This window comes from Camelus ferus, chromosome 7, assembly GCF_009834535.1.
Source record: "Camelus ferus isolate YT-003-E chromosome 7, BCGSAC_Cfer_1.0, whole genome shotgun sequence".
Taxonomy (NCBI): Eukaryota; Metazoa; Chordata; class Mammalia; order Artiodactyla; family Camelidae; genus Camelus; species Camelus ferus.
In genome coordinates this window covers 15,572,481-15,591,290 of record NC_045702.1, presented here as the reverse complement: position 1 = coordinate 15,591,290, position 18,810 = coordinate 15,572,481, and the positions used below count along the sequence as shown (strand labels likewise).

Here is an 18,810-nt window from a genome sequence, read left to right as displayed (position 1 = left end):
AAATAAGAATGATTCCAAAGACTTCCCTTTGTAAAATAAATCCTCATGCTTTATGGTTTTCTAAAATTTAATAATTTATTTTGAAATCATTTAAATATTGTAGAAAAGTGAATAGAGCCCTTCACCCAGATTTCCCAACTTTAAATATATTAGCACATTTGTTCCAGGGCCCACCCACTGCTCCTGTGCACATACACTATTATTACTAGTCTTTTCACGAACCTTTTGACAGGAAGCTTCTGACATTAGGTTCTGTCTCCCTGCTAAACATTCCAGTGAGTATATCCTAAAACAAAGATCCTCTAATGTAAGCAGCAAATTCCAAATTCATAAAACAAGTCTGTCACAACACTATTCAATCTAGGCTCCTCATTCAAATGTCAGCTGTCCCAACACTGTCTCTTTCCAGGACACTATCAAGGAATACAGGTTGCATTCAGTCGCCATGTCTCTTCAGTCTTTCCCTCTCATTCCTGTCCTTGATGGCTTTAAAGATTTCAGGCCTTACATTCTGTAGGATGACCTTCAACCTGAGTTTGAGAGTCTTTCCACCTGATCAGATTAGTACGGCATTCTTGTCAGGAAAACCACACAAATGATAAAGCGCACCTCTCAGTGCATCCTTCGGGGAAGCTCAGGATGTAACCTTGTCCCACCACTGCCCATGTTAACCTTCATCACCTGGCAGTTCTGCGGCCCAATTTCGCTACTCTTAAATTCACTACTTTCTCGCTTTGTAACTGATTAGTATTTTGCAAAGAAGTATTTTAGGGTTACACTAAAATCCTGTAAGTCATCAGTGCTCTACCCACCACATGAGTATCCACAGAAAACTGCTTTTGAATTTCCTCTACCTTAGTGACCAAATGTGCTTCTTTATGCTCACTATTCTTCCCAGTCTTATTAATTTACATAAACTTTTCCCTTCATTGTCATTTACTTATTTATAATCATCATGGACTCATTTATTCCTACTTAATTCAATGTGTTGCAATCCATTATTATGTTTATTTAGTCTGAGCCTCAAATTTGTGGATTTGCCCAAGGGGAGCCCCTTTAGGCTGAATCCTGGTCCTTTTGACATATCCCTATTATTTCTCTGGTAAAAGATGCTCTGGGTACAATCTATACTTTTCTTCACTTTCCTTGATATTTAGAAACCAAGATCTGAAAGGACAGTGAGCTCACTGCTCTTGGGGTGTAGCACACAAACATATAAACACATACAGATACATACTTACACATCTATAGCTACTTCCACATCTCTCTGTATAAAATTCTTGAGTTCACAGTTATTCCTCTAATTCCAATCCAACATATCTTAGGGCTCTGTATGGCCTTATTTTCCCCCTATATTTCTACATACTTCTTGGGTAGCAAAAGACTTGGCTACTATTACCCTCAACATATCTTCTTACTTGCTCAATCCATTTACTTATTTGCTTAATGTAACCAAAATCCAAATGATACTGTCTCTGCTTACTAGCTCTGTGTTCCCTACTCACCATTTCTTATCTTTGGTTGCTAGTCTCGGGCCTCTATGTGGTCCCCCAACCCTCTTCACTACCCTGTGTCTTCACAGTCACCATGCTAATGCGTCCATGTCAGGAAGGGAAGATGCTTGATCGCTTTATTTAAAAAACTGTTTTCCCCTCCCTTAGGCACACTACAGTGACTTAGCACTTCAAATATCTTACGATTTTTAGTGTGGAAATTGAATAATAAAGCTTCCTTGCCAAGAAAAAAAAATTATTACATCAGAAATGTGAGTACTTCCTTAAAAGGAAATCAGTTCTAAGAGAGGAACTATGAGGTAAATCACTTGGATATAAATACTTTTGTTTTTTGCCCTTGAGGTACTATGTTGTAAATTCCTTCTTTTGCTGAAAAGAAACATAGAATTTATTTATAACTCAGATAGCTAGTATCTGTTTGCTAATTAAGTTGTGGCAAGGTCTAAAAATAACATCAAATTTGTCCAAACCCTGCTCCTTATCTTAAGTAACAATCGTTTCTGTTGTATTTTACTGCCATTCAAGGTAAAGACATAAGACCTCCTGTCAAACTATTTCATTACCCATCTCAAACGTAAACCATGACACTCATCAAAACTCCTGATGCACGTTTTAGATAGTTCTGAGGAGCCATAAAGCCTGGCTAGCATGAAAGATAAATAATGATTCATTAAATATACTTGTTGATACCTTCAGATATATTTGAACTTAAACTCAGGTTTCACACTGAAAACTTAGCTACTGTTCAAAAAACAAAAGACAAAAATTTTCTTAAAAAGATGAAAGTCAAAACAGTTGAGATGACAACACTGTATATTGTCTCCTTTCTACTGAAGTTAAAATAAACTGAAAATTTAACATAAAGTTTGTACTTATTTATAGCTTCTGACAGGAGACATTACCTGGTACCTTATTTGTTCACCATCAATCTTTCACTAAGCTCCTATATATAAAGCACTAGGTAATGCAAAATTCCTACCCTTGAAGAAGCAAAAGTTCTAATCACATTCATAGAAAAATATGCAAATGGAATTAAAGTAGATAAAAATCAGTAACACTATGATGGATATATACATAAGGGCTCTGTAAACACAAAGAAGGGTAATCCAACCCAGTGTTGGTCATGGAAGTCTGCCAAAAGGAAAGGACGACAAATCTAAACTGAACCTGGTAGTCTCTAAAAAAGATGAGGATTCATTACTCAGGAGAAAGCAAGGCCTTCTAGGAAAGGGCAACAGTACCTAGCCAAGAGAGCACGGTACGTACTCTGAGCTTTGAGGACTAAAACTAAGGAACTGGCAATGAGACATTCAGGAAACACAGAGAATGCCTCTGAAGATTAATTATACGGGAGGATGGGGGAAAGGGAGTAAAAAAGATTGCAGAATTCTTTTTTACTACTTATAGCTTAATAGTTTCCTAATCACTAGTATTAGAGAAATATCTACTGCTCGTAAGGAGAATAACTGTGTTTTACTCTCCTAGTCTCTCTTCTGTCAATATTTCTTGCCTTCCTTCAGAAGAATCCTAAGGAAATACTGCAAAAATGTTTCAAAATACAGTTAAAACTGGACTTCTAAAGGATTCTGCTATTCCAATGGGTTTGGTCTTTTACTGACTATAATTCCTACAGTAAAAGATGAACTAAGAATTACAAGCCAAGTTTGAAATTTCAGGCCAGCAAGGCATTTCTTTTTAATTTTTGAGCATATAAAAGCCATCATTTAAAAAATAACCTGAGTAAACATGGCTGTTTACAAAGCATAAAACCTCTAAAGGACAGGGTTGTATAATACAGTGACTTTCTAATTTTCTGAGGTTGGAAATCTTTCTAAATGTTTAAAAGTAATCACATGCCTCAACTCTGCATGCATTACAGGCAAATTCTTTTACTAGCTGTATCTGCTACTAGTGTGCATAAAGGCTCGCTTGGGTTCCAGAGACTTTTAACAATTGAAAAACATGATATAGCCAATCAGGAATCTGGTAATGCTGGTTCCACATGACTCACAGTGCCCATTTTCTCCTGTGTATACTACAGAGGATGACCTCCCTCTCTCAGATTTCAAGAGATCATTGTGCAGATTAAGTAACCCCATCTTCTATTTTTTATTGTTTTCTCCATATTATAAATCACAAACAAAATCACAGAATAAAATTAGGAAAACGAATTCTTAAACTGACAAGGGAGATTGACTAGATGTCTAATTGTGTGAATAATATGCTTCTTACACACATACAAATAAAAGTTTTCATTATGGGTCTAGTTGAAAAAAGATGATTCTCACTTTCTCCTTTGAGCCCTGTTTTGTTTGACTTACAGGAAAGTTTAAGTAACAGAGAAGGTATGCACTATATATATATATATATATAAGCTGTTTTTCATTAGACCAATGAAACAGTAAAAAGAAAAAGAAAAAAAGACTCAAGATTGAGAGAACACACCATTGATAATTATGACAGAGGAAAAAATTAAAGAATTGAATACAATTCAAGATTAGGAATAGTTTTAGAAATAGTTACTAATTTGCTTTCTAATAAGTCACTCAATATCTGAACCTAGTTTATAAATGTTTATCCTGAAGTGCATTTCCTTATTTCAAAATGGTCATAACGGGGGTATAGCTCAGAGGTAGAGCATTTGACTGTGAAATGGTTATAAAAAATTTCTTCCACAAAATGGAGTGGGTTAACAGAAAACAGATTTGGATGTCCTAATTTGATTTCCAAGTAGAAATCTCTGTGGAATCTTTAATAAGACAAAAGTTTTAAAAACTCCCACTTCACTTTTATGTGGTGTGACTTTTGTGGCTAAGTGTCTTCTAGACCCTTGCTCCCATCGGCGGGTCTGCAGACCGGGCAGCATTAGCGTCACCTGCGAGCTCGTCGCAACTACAGAATCTGGCTCCACTCCATGTCTACTGAACCAGGATCCCTGGGTGATTAATATGCAGTGACCACACCTCCAGGAGCAAGGTTCTAGATTATTCTCAAAGTAGTTCATCAAATCAGAGCCACTTGTCTGCAGCAAGTGGGGTTGAAATATCCAGCACCATGTATCACTGACAGAGTAAACAATGTAGCGTTGAGAAGAGGAACATGGTCTCTGGATTCAGGTCTAAGTTGGCACTTTGTGTGACCTTGGGCAGGTTACTTAACTCTGTGCCTTGGTTTCATCACCCATACAATGTGAATGGATCTCTACCTTATAAAAATGATGTCAAAGGTTAAATATTACACAGCAATGCTTAAATTTAGTGTCTGGCATTCTACAGGTAATCAGGAAATGCTTACTATCATCATTATTGTTAGTATTAAGTTCAGTTGTCACTAGACTGAGAAAACTTGGAGAAGAACAAAATAGGAGTGATGATGGCAGATTAAAATGCAAGTTATATCTAAATCACAGCAGTTTAAAGTAATATTTAAAAAAAATCAAACTATTTTGATCAATTAAAATTAGAAATAAGTAAAAAGCATTTAAGCACAGACTAATGAAAATGTCTAAATTTTAGGCAATCTAATAACGGACTCCACTGTTTCCCTCTGCACTTTGACAGCATGTTAAGTGCCATACTTAAGTGTCTTACCAATCGCTTGCTATAGAGTAATGCTGTACTGCTGCCACTGGAAACTGCCCATTTAGAAAAATGCATGACATGTTCCAACTGTTTAGAAAGTCCAGCCACTTCCTGTTGTTGTTGCATAAGTTTCATGCGATGATCCTTTGCAAGGCTCTGAAAGGAAAATGGTTTCAAAATTATTTCTGCATTTAACATATTTTAATGGTCATTTTCAGATTACCAGATTAGAATAACCACAACCCCTAAGAACACAAGTGACAGAAACTTAAAATACTTAGTGTGTTTACCCCCTAGCACAAAGGCTCACTCTCACTGAAGCAAAAAACTGCCCCTGGTGCCAATGTCACCACTGTCTATACTGCCCACCCCTTCTCCCCATGGCCCTTGGTCTCGTTTTACAAATTCTGCGACTTAGGTCTCTGTTCAAGCATCTTCCAGTATCAAAAAAGGTACAAAACTGTGGATTAGCTATAATACAGGTAATACCTATTAAATCAATTCTCACAAATAAATAGATACATCATACAGCAATCTAGTAGAGTTATGCAGTAGACAACATTTAGGCTTTGCATGTGGTTTAAAAAAAAAGCATATAATTTTAGTCTGTTGAAAATATGTACCCTGGGAATAAATTGATATAGTGACTAATGGAACCAATGCAGTCTCAGAAAAGTAACATAAAAGTAGAATATAGAATTTCTTTAAGGAAGTACACAAGCAAGAACACAAGTTTATCAAAAGTGGAGGAAAAACCCACTGACCTTGGGCTATTTTAAATGTCCCTATCCAAAAATCTCCTCTTTCTGACAAGGAAAGGGGGAGAGAAGAGGGCTTTCTACTGGTTCTAAAGAAAAGTTCAAAAGTAACTACAAAATGGAATTATATTCTCAGTAGAAAAAAATGAACTTAGATCCTGGCCATAGTTAGTTTCAAATTTGGAAAATGCACATGTGCTGCACTGAATGAAGGGAAAAAAACGCAGTGATTTTCATGTCTAACTTCAGAGATAATTTATTAGTCTATTTCTGATCTCTGTTAAAAACTAAATGTTTCTTTGTAAATATCCAAGAAAGAACAGAAATCATGTTGACTTTAAGGGAGGTTGCAAATTGAGAACCTGAAGCCCAAGTTTCTTGGGCTTGTATGGTAACTACATTTGGTCTTATTTCTCTGGAGTCTTAGAAAATATTGGCTACCTTCATTTACCTTAAAGGCTGTGAACCAGGAGAATGAGTACGAGGACTGAAAGGCATATTTAAAAGGTACTGTAAAAATTATTAGTCAATAAAGTTGATTTAAAATAATACTGATGACCAGGTTCATCCCTAGAGGTTTGGGGATCTGATCATCTTTAGTTCTTTAACTTGAGTTAAAAAAAAAAAAACCCTTGTAAGTGATTCTTATTTACCATGAAGTTTGGAAACAGCCACAGCAATGTATGCACTATTCATCTCTTAGAAATCAAAACTACACAGCATTTGATTCTAAGCAGAGCTTTGAAAACTTTAAAAATTGCTTAAAAGCTTCTTTAAAAAAAAAAAAAAATCACAGGACCTTGAAAAAATAGTTACGGGTCTGATTCCTCCTGGCCAGAATACTTTTCTACTAAAAGAATACTTTTTTACTATTTGTTTCTAAAAGGACAGAGAATTATTTTGGTCTTTGTTTCCTGTATAAACCATGGGAAAGACCATACTTTCCCAAGAGAAACAGAACTTTCTGACAAAGACCTTATAATTTTTGTCAACTATAAAATAAAGAGGTTGAACTAAATTATTTCTAGGAATCCTTTTTTAATCCTCACATATCAGAATTAATTTATTCTCTTCTTATTCTTAATCTGCTTCTTTACTGTTAAATATTTTCTGTCCCAATATATTAAAAGCTACTAAAATATCCTGCATTTAATGTTATGTTGATATATCATGCAGAAGTTGTAACCTCATTTTATTTGAGTCAAACACTGACTCTGGATCTTGACCTTCATAAGTGGACAAAAGCTGATTAAGACAGTAATATTTTTCTTCCCTACAGTGAGAAACAACTATTCTAACTGCCCTGAGCATCTCTCCCTGAGTATTGCTTTCACAATTAAGGCTATAAAATGTTGTGGGCACATTCTTTTACTTAATTCCCCATAAGGTTAAATGTATATATTTGCAAACTAAATACAGCTAACTTGGTGTATCTTTCTGAAAAATTTTGCTCAATTGCACTCCTTTGGTGACCCCAAATTGTCAATGCAATGCATCTCTAAAATGATTCATCTCTGTAACATTTACGAAGCTTCTCCTTATAAGCAATGCTTTGGGCTGTAAAGTAGACAATAAGGATTAAGACAGTCCTAGTGTATTATAAAGCCACAAATTGTCAGCTATAAAGCAAAGCCTTGCAAAAAGGAAAACCTGGGAATGGAGAAGAAATATTCTTGAATCATAAATGGAAACAATTATATGAAAAAGGCTGTGATTTCAACTTCACAAATACATGAGAAAACACTACATTAAATCACTACAACATAGTGTCCCATTAACAGTAACTTACCTCAAGCTGATGCAGTAGAGCTTTTCCTTTTTTATTTATTTCTACCATCAGTGTAAATATGGCAACTTTAATATCCTGTTCCACCTGCTTCTGGTTTTGATTTACTTCAATTATCCTGAAAATTAAACAAAAGGGGGAAAAATCTAAAACCTAAGGCAGAAGGTTTGTCTTATACATAAGACTGATTTTTTGAATGTCTAAATTAGACAAAAAAGCAAAAATGCTTTCAGCTCTTAAAAAGCTCATCTATTTCTAAGGGTCCTTCAGTTTAAATTGATTTTCTTGAAGATGAGACAGCAGAAATACAATTCTTCTGAAACACACAGTCACGTAATTCAATCTTAAAATCAAAATGCATAAAACTGCAAGAGAACGAATACAGTTTAAGAAAGTATTATTTGGAAAGAATATGATGACACCTGGAAAAATTCTCAGCCTAAAAGGATGGACAAAAAAATAATTTATAAACAAGATAAGGAAAATCATGACTCTGAATGAGTTCTACTGTATTCACTTCAACTAAGAAGTAGAAAAGTATAAATGTGTCATTCTTATCTTAGTCATCTGAACTGCTACAGTATTCATTGTATCTGAATAGAAGCCAAAAGACAACAATAGTTGTTTGCTACTTTTAATGACATATTTGTCTTGAAAGAAGTAGCCAAGTAACTACTTAATGTTTTATCAACTACCATATACATCTTCTTTGACTGGAGAAAATGGGAATGCTGTTCTCATGATCAAGATGTACAGGGGGAAAAAAATGCATAGCATCACACCAGAATATCTTACAGAAGCAGAAAAAGAGAAATGGGGCATCCACCATAAAACATTATGAGATACATAAAAAGCTTCATTTCTTCTGTCTGCCTCTCCCATAGTTACCCTCCAAAACTTAAGATCAAAAGGGCAGGGAACTTTATTTTCTGTTGGAAATTCTTCAAGATAATTATTTGACATCAATATTAGCTAGAGAATCAAGGAAACCAGATTAAGTTTGGAAACCAAACCTCAAAAAACAAACAAAAACCCTAACTTAAATCCTTATGATGGTAGAACAGGATGAAAAAGGGGTAAGTAATGCCATGTTTGCACATGCATAAAAATGAATGAATAGAAAAGCCAGTCAGTCCAGTAAATTTAATCCTTCCATAATCAGGCAGGCTATAAAGATATGAGCAATCAACACCTAATCCAAAGACACTTTAATTCTTACCATAAATCAAAAACTAAAATCCTTCCATACAACAATGTATCACTTTGTAAAAAGAGCATAAATCACTAAAATAAGGTAACACCACTAAAAACAAATTTGGAAAATTCACACTATCTGATTTTAAGACTTACTATGAAAAGTTATAGTCATGAAGAAAGTGAGGTATCAGCAAAAAAGAAAAGCACTATGGAACAGAATAGAGTCCAGAAATAACATCACACATATATGGTCAATTGATTTTCTACAAAGGTGCCAAGGCAATTCACCAGTAACAGGATAGTATTTTCAACAAATGGTGTTAGAACAAATAGACATCCATAGGTTGAAAAAAGAGGAAACTTTGGCCCATTGCTCATGGCCATATACCATATACGTAGTGAAAGAGTAAGAAAAAAGTCAAAAGAGTTTCATCAAGAGTCAATCTTTTACATAAAATTAGTTATTTTACAGTAGCTACTGTTTGCCACTGGATGGTAGAAATGCCTATAATTATCGCTCCTCATCATTCCATAAGTATTCAAATTTTCAGTTATTCAGATATAAAAAATTCTAAACCCATCAATGACATCAATTTAGCAAACCGTACTACTGTGATTAGAACATGGTAAAGACAATAGTATTTGGTTAACTACAGTTCTTACGTGAAAGAGAGAGGTAAAACGAAATGAGAGCTGATAACAAAAGAATAAAAACTGAAAGACACACAATAAAACTGTTATTAGCACAATGTATAATAGATATAATAATAATACCAAGGCATCAAGAAAAAGTTAAATTACATTTATAATCTCTTTTAAGGAAATCAGGTAAACCAAGGGACTCTTTGGAAAAAACTATCAAATGCTCCAGCCTAGCCACGTTCCAAAATGATGAATGACAGATTGTGATGACTGATCTTAAGGAAGAGGAACTGCAAAAGTCTGACAAACTTTTCCCTATGAAAAACATTCAGATCCCCTGCAAGGGATCTCTTACTAATAAGCATCTTTTGATCTATTAATTCAGTGACATGTTACTTTTGTGTACAAAACAAAACAAAGGGGGCGACTAGACAAACTCTGTCTTCCTTGCAGAAGTTAGTGGTTTGCTCCTCCAATCACTTAACTGTAAGACATGAGCCTTTGGACAGTTGATGATTTATTTCCTTGGAGAATAGAAAGTATAACAGGTAATATGTAGAGACTGTTAAGTATTGCATCTTACAAAGAATAAAAGGCACACAAAACAGACAATCCCTGTCTTCTAGTGTCCTAAGATCTCCACCTCATTGCATTTAAAAGATGACAGCCCAGAGGAGGCATCTCAAAGTTCAGCCATCCTTAAAACAGTAATTAATTATGTATATAATCAAGTATCAAAATTTTTTATAAGACTAGCAAAAACAGTTGATTTTCTTTTCTTTTAAAATCCTGGTGTTTCTTCAAAAATTAGAAAACACCAAATAATTATAAGTTATTAATACCTCCCAGATAAATGAGTTGTTACTAAATGTAGCTTATTATCATAATAGTTTTGAAATTTCATGGCTGAATATACTTTCCAATCCAAAGTTTTCAGAAATCCAAAAAGTTTCTGAAAAAATCTTATGAACTATGTGTTATTAGATCCACCTGACAGCTTACACTGATGTACTTCACCATGGGTTAAGTAAATGTCTGTTCTAAAAGTTACTATACTTAACACATTATATAAAGATGACTTAAATAAAACCATGAATATAAATTTACCTGTTTTGGATCTGATTTCCTGTGAATTTTATGTATTTTGTTTTTTCCATCAGTTTGGTGATTAGGGTATCTATGATCACTTTCTGATTCTGAAAAGCTTCTTCTATAAATTGGTATCTGAAGAAATAAATAAGCCAATTATTTCACACAAATATCTGTCTAAAATGAGGAAAAGCCCCAAAGCACACAAATAACTAACAGAAAACTATTTAAGATGAGTATAAAAGATAAAAATAATAATCTTTAAAAAATGCCAAATATATCCCTAGAAAGCAGGTTTTCCTCTCCTCTCAAAATTATCCCTTAAGAAGGAGGGAGACTTTTCAGATATTACTCATGGACATTCTTTAAGTTATTTTGAAAAATTGAGAGAGACACACATTCATCATTCATAGTTTTACAGGCTTAAAGGGCTCCTTTGGCAGACCTGGAAAAAAGTAATCATAGACATTTAAGTAGATTTATTAACTATTTTGCAATTTCATAATTATGAAAGTTTGATGCTTTTGTAAACACATATTTTGCAGATCACTTTTAAACAATAGGTAATTGTGCTAAAGGTCACATTAACAAATAATGCCTTTAAGATAAATGGGGAAGTGGGGAGCGAGGACAAAACTCGACGTTATGCCTTGCATGTGATAAAGTTTGAAGCAATAGTATCATAAAACACACAAGTTTTAGAAAACTGACTTGGGATAAATAACAAGGGCCTACTGTATAGCACAGAGAACTATATTCAATATCTTATAATAATTTATAATGAAGAACAATCTGAAAAAGAATATATATGTATAACTGAATCACTAAATATTTAGATGGTTCTCTTAATAAAAAAACAAGTAGCATTTCAGCCTCGAATCTTGTGATTTGGAATATTTTATCCATTTTATCCATTCACATCTGTTATAATTACAAATATATTTATAGATCTACCAATGATAAATTGGTAGTCTTATGAAACTCTATTTATTCTTTGTTCCTTTAATCTTTTTTGGCCTGTATTTAGACTGATTAATTATGAATTATTCCACTTCCTCCCTGTTATCTTGAGAGTCATACTGACTCTTGCTATTCTTTTGGTGACTACTCCATACATTAGAAAATGCATATCTTGACTTATCTAAGGTTAATTTGTAATTTATTAGCCACTTCCTAAACTATGCATGAACCTTAGAACATGAACTGCATACCCTCCTAACACATCCGCTGTGTGATATATAATACACACACGACACACACGAGCACATTTCATTAGACTTACTCAGATGTATCATTTTACCAGCTCTTCATTCCGTCATGTATCACATACCATTCTTCTCCTGCCTGAAGTGTGCTTCCAGGGGTATATTCCCCCCGTGTATTTTGTCTGAAAACATCTTTCTCATTAATCTTTTGTTCACTGGGTATGGAATTTTAGTTTTGTAGTTATTTTCTTTTCATACTTCAAAAATATTACTTTATTTTTTTACTTATCCTGCTGGGGGCTTCTTGAATACGGGCTAGATGTCTTTCTTCAGTATTACAAAGCTAACATTCTGTCCTCAGATGTTGCTTCCTTCCCCTTCTCTCTATGTCTCTGTCTTGGACCCCAGTTACACCCTGTGTTACATCTTCTCAATCCTTCTTCCACTTTCCATCTTTCTGTTTGTCGTGCTTCATTTTCATGTTTTCTTAATTTTCTTCTAGTTCATTAATTCTCATTTTCTGGTACGTCAAATCTGCTGTTCAACCCTCTATTGAGTTAATTTCAGTTACTGTAATTTTCAGTTCTAGAATTTCCATTTCATTCTTTTATACAGTTTCCAGTTCTCCACCCAAATTTTCCATTTTATCACTTATCATCTTGAATATAGTAAGATGTATCCTTGAAGATCTTTTTTTATGCTGTTTGCTGTATCTGCTAAGCTTTGTTCCCACTGCCTATCCCCTAGCATACTTGGTTATTCCTAATTGTGTGCTGGACCACTTTGCACAATTCATTATTGGATAAATCAGAGGTCTAGGACGATGTTTTCTTCCTCCAGAGAGGATTTACACTTTTTTTCTACCAGGTACCTTGGGGCACCAGCAGTATGATTTCAATTTAATCCAACTTTGGGTACTGAGAAGATCTGATTCTGAGCTTTAGTGCCCTATGAGGAACTATTTACTAGCTAGTTTATCTTTATCATAACACTTTCAAGATCCCAACTCAAAGCAAGGAGAAGCCTTTAACCCCTATGATCCCTGAAATCCAATCCCCGTCTTTCAGCTCTACTAGCTTATTAAAAGCAACCCTCAATTTTTAGGCAAATGCTTCAAGGGGGAAAAAGCCCGTACCATTCTCTGTCCCCACTCCAACCTAATCCTGGTCCAATAATTCTTTACCAAGCTCTAAAATATTTTATTGGTTTCTATATTCTGCCCATGTTTTCTAGTTACCCTCATTGGTATAGTTGATCCAAATTACCTAGTCTGCCATTGTTGGGAGCCTAGACTTCTTTTAATCAATTATATTTCTATCAATTTACCAGAATCTTACTGTTTAAATCAGATTTTGCCAACTATGGAGGACAGATTTAAAAGTAAGCTTTGATAGGAATTATGATGAATTAGGAAAAGCATACCCTTTTTAAAAGTCAATTCCAGCCAAGTGTTGACATGAAAGTGTATGGGTCCCAGTGCTACAGCAGATTCTATTTTCAAAACACACACAAACTAAAGATCTAAATTTTTTTTTTTAATGTAAAATCTCCTCATTTACAACACTAGCAACTAATTCCATATATTCTTTTTACAAAGCATGTAGGCCAGTGTTTCTCCACTCATGGTGATTTTTGCTCTCTAGGGCATTTGGCACATCTGGAGACATTTTTCGTTGTCACAACTGGGAGAATGCTACTGGAATCAAGTAAATAGAGGTCAAAGATGCAGCTAAACACCATAAAATACACATAGCCCCCACAACAATTACCTGGCTCCAAATGTCAACAGTGCCAAAGATGAAAAATCCTGAAACAGGCCAACATCCTGCTGGCCAAACAAAATATTACTTGCAGATTGCCACTTGGCTGAGATGCCAGCAGTCGTCTAGTCCTCATACAGCATCAATCTATGTAGACAATGAAAGATGCTGGTACCTGTGCTCTTTATGTTCCAATAACTGGCAGTCACGACACGTCAATTTGTCGCATGTTTCACAGTAAAGCTTCAGCTGCTCCTTTTTATGAAAAGGACAAAACACTGGTCGCTGACTGGTCACACCAACTGCCTCTGCAGAAACAATGAGAGGCAAAAAAGAAGAAAATTAACTTAATTGAATGGTAAATAACTATCAGATTGTTCACTTAAATTCAAATACATTGAGATAAAAGGAGCTACAGTTTCATCAACACCTTCATTACCACTAGGTTCTACAGATAATAAAATATTAAGTGTTTTTTTGCACTTCAGGAGGAAATTTATATTTATAAATGAGTTTTTCACTTTCCAGTATAAAAATTCAAATTAATTCAGGAGAAAAAGAAAGTGTGTAGCTAAAATGATGCTTCATGGGCCCTGAGCTTTAGTCTTAAGAAATCTTAATAGCACAGATAAGTAAGTGTGAACCAATTGGAATGCTTTCTATTCCAAATGAGGGAGATTTTTTAAAAATGCAATGCAGAAAATCTAATAAAAACGTACAAAAGGGGTATCCTGTTATTTTGCAAAAGTAGGGAAATAATTTTTCCACTTTTACAAAAATCCTAACAGAGTATACCTAGTAACACAGAGATAATCATAAAATGTTCACTACTGCACTGTAGTCATCCACATATACACTTGATAGCTATCCAGAGTGGGGATAAAACTGGGCAAAGCTTATGTTACAATGTCAAATGGAAAAATTAGAATACAAATAAATGCAATGACTGATTAAAAAGTACTAAGTTAAGCTGAGAGGAACTAAAAATAAAATTAATGAACTAAAAAGTATAGAGAGGATAATTAGATAACTTTCAAGATAAAAACAAAAAGGTAACCTACTATCTAGCCAGAGAAAAAGGTAAAAAATACATAAAATTCTAAATGAAAAAAGGGAAAATAACAGATAGAGAAAATTAACAATGTATTAAAAGAATATTAACTGACTTTACTTCACTTTAAAAAAAGGAAAAAAATTAAAAGAATATTAAAAGCAGGACCCATCAAGACCTAAAGGAATTAATTCCAGCAACACAAAAATGGTTCAGTATTAGTACTGCCATAGGTCCCAGCTCCCTTCTTGAGGCTCATTTCACCTGGGCATCACAGTAGGCAGGGTGACCATACATCCTTAGTTGGCCTGAGACATCCTGGTTTGTGCCTGTTTTGCAGGAATGATTATTTATAGGTATTCTGGTTTAGATACTTAAGACATCATTTATAGACATCCTTTATCTATGAAGAATGTAGACTCATAGTCACCTCCTAGTCCTAAATCTCATCATCATCCTGTATGATCTATAAGACCACAGAGAGTACCACATAAAGACAAGTCTCTCAGACTTTCTCATCTCCGGAGAACTGTACTTTGGCTATTTATTCCATTTACTATAGATCATGGTCCCACCCTAGATTTTTTAATTGTCCTTAATTGTTCCATTTCTATAATCATAAAGTCAAATACCCAACTCTAGTATCTTCTACCTTATAACCTTCCAATTCTTAGTTAACTACTCTTACTGTACATCATTGGTATCTCTTGTCCGTAATCATTTCTTTCACCCTATTGACTGACACTATCAATTTTACTTCCTTTATACAGTTAAAACCCCCAAATTCTTCATGTCAATACATGCCATTATCTGCATCTCTTACCCTGTGGAGCTTCTGAACATCAGTCCAGCTAAACCCCAACTCTAACTAATTCAATTCTCCTCTATAACCACATCAGACTCCTAAGGACTGACACAGGAGGTTTTAAGGACTATATCAAATGTAACCCTGACACTACCAAGCAGTCCTGTTTCCAAAGCTAGAGCTCTCCTTCAACTGGAATTATTTCAAATATCCTCTGAATTCCTTACTTTTAGTCCTGTTTCCTCTGCTCTCTTTTTTCAGTAGATGGCTACCTTCACAGAAAAACAGAAGTCTTTCTAGCACTAATCTATTAAACTTACCTGGCCTCTTCTCTTTTGTGTCTTCTTCATCAGTGTTCTCAGAAATTTATATCTCCCTTTTCCTATGTCTCAAGACTCCTAGTCTCATCTCTCACTACTCCTCCTCTTGCATCTTAATTTCCAGCTAAATTCAACATTCCCCCTCTGGAAATTTGCACGTGTGCTTCAGTTTTCCCCACCCTTCTCCTTTATGTGATGACATTCTATTCATCCTTGATGTTCCAGATTTAGCCTCCAATGTAAATCTCCAAATCTGAGTGTGGTTCTCCTGTCATGTGCTCCCATAAACCTTACGATGTTAAACTATGATTGCTAATTTGTTCACAGTCTTCATCATACTAAACTCCTGGAGGGTAGCAAGTATGTGTCTTAATCACCTTTTCATCTCTTTAACCTAGTAAAGTTTCTGGAATATAGAACAAGCATACAAACACTGGTCGGCTCAATAAATCAAAAGCAGTGAATTAATTTTTTAACAAAAATATATTAATGAGTCATAAAAATGAATGAAGTTCTGATAAATATTACAACATAGATGAAGCTGAAAACACTGTGATAAGTGAAATAAGTCAGACATTGAAGGACAAATACCATTATGATTCCACTTATAGAAGATGTCTAGAATAAGCAAAGTCATAAAGACAGAGAGCAGACTGGAGGTTAGCAGGGCCTGGTGGGGAAAGGGGAATGGGAAGTTTTTATTTACTGGGTACAGTTTCTTTTGGAGGTGCTAAAAAGTTTTGGAAATAGACAGTGGTGTTGGTTGCATAACACTCTGAATGCAATTAATGCCACTGACTTGTACACCTGAAAATGGTCAGAATGTCAAATTAAGTTACACATATTTTACTATAATAAAAAAAGTATTAGTAAACTTTACATAATAAGCAACACAATAAAAACCAAAGCACAATTACATAAAAAGCAAAACTTCTTTGATTATCTACATAACAAATATCAGGAAACAGGTTTACTATAAGAAAAGAGTTGTAAAACTTAAGTCCACCCATATCATCTTAAAAATAAGAGAAATATTAGTTTTAAAAAGCAACTTTTTTTTCATCTGCTGTACCTTCACATCAAATTAAGGGATTTATAGGAGGAGGGTTGTGAGTATAAATATTCAGCAGAATTTGGTATCTATTCAAACTTCCTGGTATTTATAAATATTCAAATTCAACTATAAATATAGACTTCCTTGTATAAAAGACAAGAGCATCACAAAACAAGTGCATCACAAGACAAGTCAGTGTGGGAAGGAAAGAACGAGTATGGGAAGGAAAGATAAAAACGAGATTTTAAACACTAATTTATTACCTGGAGAGACTTCCTCTTTCTGTCTCACCGTGTGGTCTTTTGTGAATTTTACCCTTTGATGAGCTCTGATGCATGTCTTGCAGAGCCATTCAACACACTCTACACAAAACCCATTAGCTTCCGCATTGTCCTCACAGCTTGTACACACCTAATAAAAGAATATGTCACATCAATTTCTGAGAAAAAAAGAACAGGTGGTCACGTGGCTAATCATACAGAAATGATACACCAACAGTACTGAACTCTATCAGTTATCTTAACAGTGTTCATAAATTTAAACTGACATTATGTTTTAAATTATAAATATATAAAGTGGAAATATAAGGACATTGCCCTCAGTTCAAAATATCAAATATTCCAGGCACTGTGCTAAGTGTTAAGGATACAACAATCAGAAAAAGCAAACATGCCCTTGCCCTTATGACAGCTAGTTTCACAGATGAAGTGTGGTTCAAATCCCAGTTTCCCTACTTACCAGCTGAGTAGTCTTGGGCAGGATACGCAGAATGCCCATCTTTATTTAAGATAAGGGTACTAACATGGACTTTACTGAGTGATTGTGAAGATCAAACATGAAGCAGTCAAACAGTATTGGAATAATCACAGCAATACAGAACTACAAAATTGACACATGCCATACAGGGAAAGTATAAGAAGCTATAAGCACATATGATGGAGGAAAGTGATCTGATTTCAGGGGCTGAAAGGCTGGGAAAAGTGAGAGGAGAGATTACCCAGGCAAGGCTTTCTCTAAGTCGATCATATTTGCATCAAGATATGAAAGTTGAGTCACTGATTACTGATGAAAGTCTTCTAGGCAAAGAGAACAGCATGTACAAAAGCCTCCTGCAAGAACAAGGTAGGTTCAAAGAACTGAGAGAAAGGCAGTGTGACTGAGGGCGAGATCAAGGGGAAGAGCGGCACGAGGAGGAGCCAGCGGCAGGGCAGGCAGGGGCCAGGTCAGGCAGGGTCACGGGGCAGCTTTGGTCTTTGTCTGAAGAAGTCCCTAAAAACTTTTAAGTAAGTGACGTGGCCAGATGTGCTTTCTTAAAATCACTGTCCCTGCAATGTAGAGATGAGATTAGAATAAGGGCAAGTGTTTCTGCATAGGGCTAAGTAGGAGGCCTTTTCAGTGCTTAGGTGACAGTAAGTAGAAGTGGAGATGAATGAAAATTTGGAAATTAAAACTGACTGGTTTGGAGGATGCACTGGATATGGGAGGTGAAGAAGAGACAGTTTTCATGTTTCCAGCTTGTATAACTGTGTAGATGGTGGCACTAACCTCTGAGAACAGACTGCAGTTACACAATGTATAAGCAGTCCTCATATTATGTATGGTTGGAGAAAAAATTCTTCCCCTCAGTCATTAGCCCAACTCTAAATACCTGGATAACATATCCATAAACCAAAAACTGTCTTTTCTCTTCTCTTGCCTTCAACCTTTCATTTGATGCCACTGACGCTTACTTCCTAGAAATCATTCAGATTCCTTGATACTTCCAGGTCCTCTTATCTCCCAGAATGACTTTCTGGATTCCACCACTACTCTTCCTCCTCAGATTCTGTAGATTTCTGTTAGATCTGGGGAGGGGATTGATATCATCCACTCCCTCAGCTTTAACTATCACCTCTATAAAGATGTCACCTAAAACTACATCTCCACATTATATGGCAAAAAGGAGTGAGGTATCTCTACATACATTGCTAGGGAGGGATCTCTAGTACATAAAGTAAAATTTAAAAGGCAAAGTGTTAAAGCAAATCATACTACTGCTTATCTAAGAA

At 35.1% G+C, this 18,810-nt stretch overlaps 1 protein-coding gene across 2 annotated transcripts in view; it reads right to left on the bottom strand.

The window, feature by feature from the left end:
* TRIM24 (tripartite motif containing 24) overlaps positions 1-18,810 on the bottom strand; it is an 81,882-nt gene that overhangs the window by 27,435 nt on the left and 35,637 nt on the right. For both annotated transcript variants that reach the window (XM_032483438.1, XM_032483439.1), the window contains exons 3-7: positions 17,026-17,173; positions 13,708-13,840; positions 10,586-10,702; positions 7,643-7,757; positions 5,105-5,251 (exon numbers count right to left, since the gene is read on the bottom strand). In XM_032483438.1, the coding sequence (XP_032339329.1) occupies positions 5,105-5,251; positions 7,643-7,757; positions 10,586-10,702; positions 13,708-13,840; positions 17,026-17,173 (660 nt within the window). The remainder of the gene's footprint in view (positions 1-5,104; positions 5,252-7,642; positions 7,758-10,585; positions 10,703-13,707; positions 13,841-17,025; positions 17,174-18,810) is intronic.